The 9,655-nt window shown below is 39.0% G+C and overlaps 1 protein-coding gene across 1 annotated transcript in view; it reads right to left on the bottom strand.

The window, feature by feature from the left end:
• Positions 1–9,655, bottom strand: part of LOC106883334 (huntingtin) — a 71,542-nt gene that overhangs the window by 55,680 nt on the left and 6,207 nt on the right. Inside the window, exons 2-8 of the mRNA XM_052973011.1 lie at positions 9,378–9,477; positions 8,134–8,217; positions 5,528–5,648; positions 4,041–4,180; positions 2,997–3,135; positions 2,338–2,479; positions 720–907 (exon numbers count right to left, since the gene is read on the bottom strand). Of these exons, the coding sequence (XP_052828971.1) occupies positions 720–907; positions 2,338–2,479; positions 2,997–3,135; positions 4,041–4,180; positions 5,528–5,648; positions 8,134–8,217; positions 9,378–9,463 (900 nt within the window). The 5' untranslated portion in view covers positions 9,464–9,477. The remainder of the gene's footprint in view (positions 1–719; positions 908–2,337; positions 2,480–2,996; positions 3,136–4,040; positions 4,181–5,527; positions 5,649–8,133; positions 8,218–9,377; positions 9,478–9,655) is intronic.

The raw sequence follows: 9,655 nt of genomic DNA on the forward strand, positions 1-9,655 counted from the left end.
TATACAATATATAATATAATATACAATATACAATATAAAATTTAAAAAAATAAAAATGGATGGCACCATATATAGTTTCAGGGCTCAATACTTTCTTTCATGGTGCCATCCATTTTTATTTTATTTTATTTTATATTGTATATTATATTATATATTGTATATTCCATATTCTATACCCCACATTAGTTCTGCAGGAATATAAATAAAACATAAAAAACAGACAGTGTTGGAACTCTTTTAAACAAAATAATATATTTATATATATATATATACATACATACATATAAATGATTTAGTGTATAGAAGCTATTATAATCCAAGCTGTGTCCTCGTGAAGCACATCAGACGTAGGGTCGAGAACAGGGGGGTGGAAGAGGAGCATGCAGACCCCTAAAATTTGGAGTGGGGGCAATGAATATGCTCCAAGCACTCTCCTGCAAATATTCATTGCTCAAACAAATGAGCGTAGAAACATTTTTGGACTGATTTGATAAACTACTTTCCCATTATTGGCTTTATCTGATTTGATCGATAATAATAATAATAATAATGATAATAATAATCGTTGTCATCATCTGCACCTATAAATAAACAGATGAATTCAGTATTTCTACACAGTGAAACATGTTTTGATTAATCTACATCTTGTATTTTACAACATCACCTTGAATATCCATTCTTGAAAGATGGTGAAAAGAAAAAAACCAAAAATGTCATACCTGAAGGATTTGTCTAATGTTGACTTTCACGTGTTTTTCACTGCTGCCTTTATGTACAAGACCGAAGCTTCCTTTCAAGCCAAGGTCCCTTTCAGGGCCAGTTAAATAAGGGATTAGGTTCCGGATTGCGAGAAGAACGCCAAGTAAATAATGGACTTCGTGTTCTTCATCGACAGGAAGAATTAAATCTGTAAATAATTGGAAAAGTTTACAAGTAAAACTCTTAGACGCAGATAAGAAATGCACACACATATGCAGATATGTGCATGTGCACATGTGCATATAACAACTTCACCACTTCATAAACCTTTTTGTAATCATATTTCTGATGATAAACACTAGCTATGTGATTCTATTTATTTTGAAAAATAATTAAGAGTTTGGTTGCATTTAATATAAAATAACTTACATATTTACTATATTTGACAGTATAATAAAATGTCTCAAAAAATTGGCCTCGGTCCTACATGTGAAGCTTGGGTTTATATTACATGTGTTTAACCCTTTAGCATTTAAACGAAGCATATCCTGTTCAAATAAATTATTTGTTTTATGTTAGGGTTACGTTTAGGGTTAGGGTTTTTGGAATCAGGATGATCCCAGGATTGAAAATCTGCCCTTCATTTGGTTCTTGAACATCCAATATTGGGATCTGATTTAAAAGCATTTGAGCTGCTATTTCTAGCAGGTAAAGCTTGGTTGATTCACGCCATCTTGGTTGGTGTTTGTCAGATGACGTCAGAGACCAAGGAGGAGATAATTGACATCCATTTCGTCAATTTTACATCGAGATAAGAACTTTGGGACAAATTGGTCAACAATAGGAATTCAACTTGAGACTGGAACAACAGAATGATTGCATTGCAGAATTAATTCTCATCTGTCCTTGTTGGCACTCTGTCGCTTACGACGTCGAGGGTTCCAGTTGATCCAATCAAGGGAACAGCCTGCTCGTGAAATTAACGTGCAAGTGGCTGAGCACTCCACAGACATATGTACCCTTAACGTAGTTCTCGGGGATATTCAGCGTGACACAGAGTGTGACAAGGCTGACCCTTTGAATCACAGGCACAACAGAAACAGGAAGTAAGAGCGAGAAAAAGTTGTGGTGGAAGAGTACAGCAGGGTTCGCCACCACCCCCTGCCGGAGCCTCGTGGAGCTTTTAGGTGTTTTCGCCCAATAAACACTCACAACGCCCAGTCTGGGAATCAAAACCGTGATCCTATGACCGCGAGTCCGCTGCCCTAACCACAGGGCCATTGCGCCTCCACCATCCGTCCTTAACCTCTGATCAAACACCACTAGGGCATATAGGCATTATAGACATATTATAGTCATGCTATTTAATTCTCTTTAGTTTTATGTTACAGGCCCAATTAGGCCACTGCAGGATCTAGCTTAAAAGCCCACAAGGAGTGTGGCTTTTAAGGTAGTTTAATTATAAAAATATTATAGGATTTTAAAAACATCAAATGGCTAGGAGGGTCCATCTGAGTAAAATAGTAATCAAAGGGGCCCATAGGAAAAAGGGGGTTGAGAGCCACTGCTCTAACACACTGTTGATTAATATAATATTGGCTTAAAAACAGAAGGGAAAGGAACCATCCAAAGACTCACCTAGTAGCATAATGAGTAATCTGTTTATGAAAGACAAAGGGTTGTGTGAATGCTGACAGATCAGTGAGAGACTTGAGGCTGCTGTACGCCGGGTTGATGCAGACGAAGACTTCAAATTTGGTAGAAAACTCTTTAGTAATGCCTTCATGAGGGGGCGAAAAAAAAAAAAGACAGGTCAAAAGGTTAAGTAAACCAAATGGTTATATCATAACATGTGAGACAAATTTGATAATCATTATGAAAGACAATAAAAAAAAAAAAGCACTTTAATTTTTATAATTTTGTAACTGGCTCCTGTGCCAGTGGCACGTAAAATACACCATTTGAGTGTGGCTGTTGCCAGTACCACCTGACTGGCCTTCGCGCCAGTGGCACATAAAAGCACCCACTACACTCTCATAGTGGTTGGCGTTAGGAAGGGCATCCAGCTGTAGAAACTCTGCCAGATCAGATTGGAGTCTGGTGTAGACATCTGGTTTCACCAGTCCTCAGTCAAATCGTCCAACCCATGCTAGCATGGAAGGCGGACATTAAACGATGATGATGATGATGATGATGATGTAACTGTGCTGTAAATATTTATTAACCGTTACTTTGCAATGAGACAAGGAAAGACGAGAAAATGGAAGAGAAATGTGAGCAAGAAGACCGTTCCTTACTTTGACTTCTGAATCATTTGCAAAAGCCATAAGAACAGGACATATTTTCTGCATGGAAGCTGCAAGAGTTTCTTGGATGGCTTCTTCTTCACGCTTACAAACCCGTGCAATGCAGGGCAGCAAGTTGACAATATATGGTCTGCAGAGGAATAAAGAAAGAGAACAAGTGTTAGTTTACAATGTGATATAAAAAATAAAGTGGTAAACCTCACTTCATCTTTGTTTTTTATTTTCCTTATTTCAGTCATTAGACTGGGGCCATATCTTTAGTCGAATGAATCGACCCCAGAATTTTTTTTTTAATAAAGCCTGGGACATTTAGCATTTAAACCAGCCATATCTGCGCCAAATATCCTACTAGTTTTATATTCAAATCAGCCAGATTCAACTTCTCACACCTCACCTGCAATGTCTTTTCGAAAATGAACATATACACACGCAAACACAAACATGCATGTACAAAAAAACATACGCAAGAATCACACACACACACACGCATAAACATACAAAACACAAAAACATAAGCACACTGAAGAACACGCACACATTCACACACTGATTTCTTCAGTTTCTGCCTCCCAATTTTATCAAAATCTCGAAAGCTATGAGATAATCCATAATTAATTCAAAACAATATGAATAAATAAAGATTACATTTGACAGAGTAACCTGAACACTAAAGGGGTAAGGAAGACATATCTGCAGGGGGTGAGCCGGCAGAAACATTAGCACGTCGGGCGAAATGCTTAGCAGTATTTCGTCTGCTGTTACGTTCTGAGTTCAAATTCCGCTGAGGCCGACTTTGCCTTTCATCCTTTCGGGGTAGATAAATTAAGTACCAGTTACGCACTGGGGGTCGATGTAATCGACTTAATCCCTTTGTCTGTCCTTGTTTGTCCCCTTGTGGGCAATAAGAAAAAAAGAAGACATATATGCTATTTCTAGCAAGTTAACAATCACATAGGGAATCTCTCAAGTATAGTACATTACTATAACATACAGTACTTTGTGTACAGGTTACCTGGGATCTGTAGATTCACATACCTGCATTTCTGAGGGCGTATCAAATGGCACATGTCTGCGAATCTCCAAAGTGCTCCTCTAAGACTTCGAGATGGTCCATTTTTCTTGATCTCTTTGTAAAGTTCCACCTGTAAACGGCCCAAGTTTGTTTCTAGCAAAGTCTGGCAAGAAAGGAACAGAAAAACAAGATGAGAATTGTTTGTTGATGTATATATCTTATAAATATTTTAAGCCATGGTATATGGATTCAAGTAATCCAGTAGTTCTCGTAGAAACAGCTCCTTAATGTATTGTTGTACAAACAAACCGTATAGAATATATGTACACACATGGTTAGGAAGGGCATCCAGCTGTAGAAACTCTGCCAAATTTAGATTGGAGCCTGGTGTTGCCATCCGGTTTCACCAGTCCTCAGTCAAATCGTCCAACCCATGCTAGCATGGAAAGCAGACGTTAAACGATGATGATGATGATGATGATGATAGTGATGGTGATGATTATGATGATTAGGGCTGGATTAATAGGTGGTCAAAGAGGGCAATTGTCCCGGGCACCCATGCCTGCTATGAAGGGTGTAGCACTCAATACAGAGTGTCCCACCTCCCAGCAATCTTGCATACAGAGGCTCTCTTTCAATAAACAAACATATCTTAAAAAATGTAACGGACCCTCTTTTTTGATGCACCTAGAAAGTTCACTTCCTAGGCATAAGTCTGAGCAAGGTTGTTTATGGAAGACCAGCAGTCGCTTATGCAAACTTGCCTCCTCTCTCCACGCCACTGATGTTATCCAAGGGAAAGGCAAAGGCTGATACAGCTTGGCACCAGTGACATCACAACTCATTTCTACAGCTGAGTGACCTGGAGCAAGGTGAAATAAAGTGTCTTGCTCAAGAACACAACACACAGCCTGGTCCAGGAATCGAACTTGCATAATCATCAGCTTGATGCCCTAACCGCTGAGCCATGCACCTTCACATAAAAGCATTAAATAGACAAGTTTTGGCGGGGGTTAATGTTTGACATTGAATAATACCTGAATAAAAAGCATTAAGAAGACAAGTATTATTCAATGTCAGACATTAAACAAACTTGATGAGGTCATTTAAAACAAAATTTCTTATGGCAAATCATCCTCTGACAAAAATGTTTACAGTGAAATTTCCTATCACTGTGTCACATAGCAGGACTGAACCCAAAGCCATTTGGATGCAAAGTAAGCTGCTTAACCACACAGCCAAGCCTGCACCTTACAGGCTGTAATAATTCCACAAAGGTCACATCACAGCCCGTTCACAGAGTCCAGATTCTCACATTGGCATGGTGATTAGTCAGAGCTCAATTAACAAAGGAAAAGAGAACATGTTGGATTATTTTAGTTCTTTGATTATAGGTCTGTCTCATTAATGCTGACTCAGCACTAACGAACAACAATTTGTCTTTGAAATTCTCAAACGTAGACGATCACTTCCTTTGAAATAAACAAATCGAATTTTGGGGGATGCTTACCTTAATGGTTTTATTGAGGCATTCATCAGAAACCATGCGAATATCAGCTTCAGGATCATCACAGAGCATTAGAAATGTTTCCATAGCTATTCCAAGGAACTTAGGAAAATCTGCTATAGATCTGCAGAGAGAAGAAGAAGAAAAAATAAAACAAGGTTAGCTAAGTTTAATTCTTCAACTGTGAAATTAAATTTCATAGTTAATATTAGTAATAATGTTAAATATCTACCAAACAACAGAACTGGTATTTTTTTGCAAGTCGCATTTGCCTTGATAAACTTGATGTCTTTCAATGAAAAACAGTTTTAAGCATGACATGGTTAAACAAAAGATAGATTGGTTTATAAAACTGCTTTCCACAAACTATAACATAACTCTTCCTCTAACACATGCTAGCATAGCAAAAATGGACGTAAACCCTTTAACTGCAAAATCAAATTTCATGGTTATTCCCAGGGCTGTGGAGTATATCAGCTGCTATTTGACAGAACACATATACAATTCTGCAGCATATCAAATGCTATTTGATAGAAAACATACAATTTAGCAGTATATCAGCTGCTATTTGACAGAACGCATATACAATTGGGCAGTATATCAGATGCTATTTGACAGAACACATATACACTTGCGCAGTATATCAGCTGCTATTTAAAGCTATATCTACACGTGACCAGTACATCAAAGGCTTTCTTTTATTCTTCAATGGCATACTTAATGCTCATCACAGTCTGTCCTGCATTCACTTGTCTGTTCTATTGTTGTGAGTGCCTGATGGCTTTCTTCTCTCAGAGACTCCCAATGAAGTCATAGTAATTATAATATCTGAACATTTTTTTATGTGGATGATAATTAGGTCTGTAATAATAGTGCCAGTAATGATTAAACAAACACCATCAAGAATACCATTCTTATATGAAACTAAAAGGGGTGAGGGTGGAGTAGAAGGATGTGAGTGAAAGAGATAGAAGAGTACATATACATATATATATATATACATAGAGAGAGAGAGAGAGAGAGAGAGAGAGAGAGAGAGAGAGAGAGAGAGAGAGAGAGAGAGATAGAGAGAGAAGCATGAATAGAGAAAGATGAAACAATGGGGGTGGAAGAAGGTAGGATAGTAAGAGAGAGAGGAGGAGGAGAGAGATAGGAATGTAGCAGTTCTCTGTCTGTACATCATGTGACCAAAGTTTTAGACGTGCATCATGAGATGCTGGAAGAGAATCCTATCCATCTCAGCATCATCCTGTGATTAATTTGTTTTTCAATATAGTGTGGTAAGAAGCATGGTCCTGGCTTCAGTCCCACTGCATGGCACCTTGCGTGAGTGTCTTCCACTATATCTTCAAGTCGACCAAAGCCTTGCGAGTGGATTTGATAGATGGAAAATGAAAGAAGCCCGTCGTGTGCGTGTGTGCATGTCAGTGTTTGTCCCAACTCCACCGCTTGACAATTGGTGTTGGAATCTTTATATCCCAGTAAATACCGTATTTTAACATGTATGAGGAACCCTCGTGTATAAGGAATCCCCTAATTTTGGGGGCTTAAAATTTGGAAAAAAAGGTTTTGTAAGGGATAATAATACTATCCATGTATAAGAAACTCCCATATTCTTTAAACCTAATTTTTGACAAAAGAGGGTTCCTTATCATCATCATCATCGTTTAACATCCGCTTTCCATGCTAGCATGGGTTGGACGATTTGACTGAGGACTGGTGAAACCAGATGGCTACACCAGGCTCCAATCTGATTTGGCAGTTTCTACAGCTGGATGCCTTTCCTAACGCCGCCAATAAAATAAGCACCAGGCTTAAAGAAAAAAAAAACAAATAAATTCTAAAAATTCTTCAAGGTGATGCCCCAGCATGGCCACAGTCAAATGACTGAAACAAGTAAAAGATGAGAGATAAACCAAAGTTTACAAGTTGTAAATGAGTGGAGGTGTTCTGCAAGAATTACTAAGTCTGACAATGAAAAGATTGTTGGTTTACAGAGAGAATGTGAAACAAAATGGAACTGATAAGGAATTAGGGCAACAGAAATTAACTGAACAGACAATAGCTAATGAGGGGGAACCCACCCCCTCCCACTAGGGCACTCAACCTGGTACATATAGCAGCAAGGAAAGAATACATTGAACAATGCTACCATAGACAAAAGAAAAAAAAATAAAACCGTGTGGTTGTATGGGAAGAAGCTTGTTTCTCAATCACACGGTTCCAGGTTCCGTTCCACTGGGTGGCACTTTGGGCAAGTGGCTTTTACTACAGCCTCGGGATGACCAAAGCTTTGTGAGTGGATTTGGTAGACGGAAACCGAAAGAAGCCCGTCATATACATGTGTGCGTGTGTCTCTTTGTGTCTGTGTTTGTCCCCCACCACCACTTGACAACCGGTGTTGGTGTGTTTGTGTCCCCATATCTTAGCAGTTCAACAACAATTATAACAACAGCTGCAACAAGCCAATAAGGAGGGGGGGGTCTCTAAGAGGTTGTTCAATCCTGTTAGAAACATCAGCCAAATCTCACTCAAATCATTTCTTAGTTTCACAGAAAAGGGAAATATCAAAACCTGAGACAAAGCAACAACAGACTTAATGCACTTACCGCATATTTGGTGCACAGATACAATCCGCCATCACATTACAATTGATCATTTTGTCTTTTTTACTTGGAAGGGGTTCCTTTTTCCTGAAGCAAAAGAAAAAAAAATAATAATAATAATAATAATTTACAAAGGAGCCTAGCAGTGGGTATAAAAAGGGGGATTCGACAAGACAGTCAGTCAGACGCTGACACTCGTTGATGCTGCATCGAAGAGGCCAGGGAACAGAAGAAAGACATGCACCCAACACCAGAGCTGAAGACACCTCCGAAGGGGGGAGGGGGGCACGTCAAAACGGTAGAGGAGTAGGGGCCGAAACCGGACGTGTTTCCTCCTGATGATGTCTTGAGCTAACTGGATCCTATAAAGGAGCTGTTGTGGTAGCAGACCACGAAACATGGTTGAAATTCCTCGTTAAGACTGCATTTTAGAGAAAATTATCTGACCTTTGAAGTGATTTAGTCATCATCATCATCATTTGAAATTCACCTTCCATGCTGGCATGGGTTGGATGGTTTGACAGGAACTGGTAAGCCAGAGGATTGGGCTAAGCTCCATTGTCTGCTTTGGCATGGAATTTTTACAGTCAGATGCTCTTTCTAATGCTGACCACTTTACAGAGTGGACTGGATGCTTTTGAATATGGCACCAGCACCGGTGAGGTCACCAAGTAACTTGAAAGACAAAGATCCCTCAACTGAGATGGGGAGTGGTGTGGAGGAAGATGGCTTTATGCCAGAAGATGAGAGGTTAGAGTATGACAGAGGAACAAAAACTATTATTGTTGCTATTAAGGTAGGGAGCTGACAGAATCTTTAACAAATTGGACAAAATGCTATTAAGTATTTCTTACAATCCTTTATGTTCTGAATTCAATTTCCACGAAGATTAACTTTGCCTTTCTTCCTTTCAGGGTTGATAAAATAAGTACCAGTCAGGTATTGGAGTACTTGACTGTCCTGGGGCAAAACCCCTGCTCAGGCACCACCTTCAAGTGCACAGTCAATTGCATCAACAACCACAGGACTTGCAAACTGGTGCTCCATTGGAAGCATGAAGGCAAAATCAACTTCATATGGATTTGAGCTTGCAGTGCAAAACAATGTGTTGTCCAAAGCCCTGCCAATTCTACCAGCCACTGTCCTTCTGGTGGTAGAAGAGAAACTGGTGACAGCATAAGTCGAGGAGTGTAAATCAGAACAAAGCATAAGAATACAAGTTTAAAAAAGAATAATCTTTAACTTACTTGGTAGGTTCTTCAGCACTGCCCCCTACAGGCTGGAAAACCTTCAGGGCCTCAAAGGATCTTACAAGTTTTTCAATTGTTGCCATGATTCTGGATTAATCTGAATGAATAAAAATTAACAAAAAAAACATACAATAAATAAATAAATATCTTTACATATATCTATAGACATGCATGTGTGAATATGTATGTTTGTATATATATAAATATGTGTGTGTGTGTGTGTGTGTGTGTGTGTGTGTGTGTGTGTGTGTGTGTGTGTGTGTGTGTGTGTGTGT

The sequence above is a fragment of the Octopus bimaculoides genome, chromosome 14 (assembly GCF_001194135.2).
Source record: "Octopus bimaculoides isolate UCB-OBI-ISO-001 chromosome 14, ASM119413v2, whole genome shotgun sequence".
NCBI classification, from domain to species: Eukaryota; Metazoa; Mollusca; class Cephalopoda; order Octopoda; family Octopodidae; genus Octopus; species Octopus bimaculoides.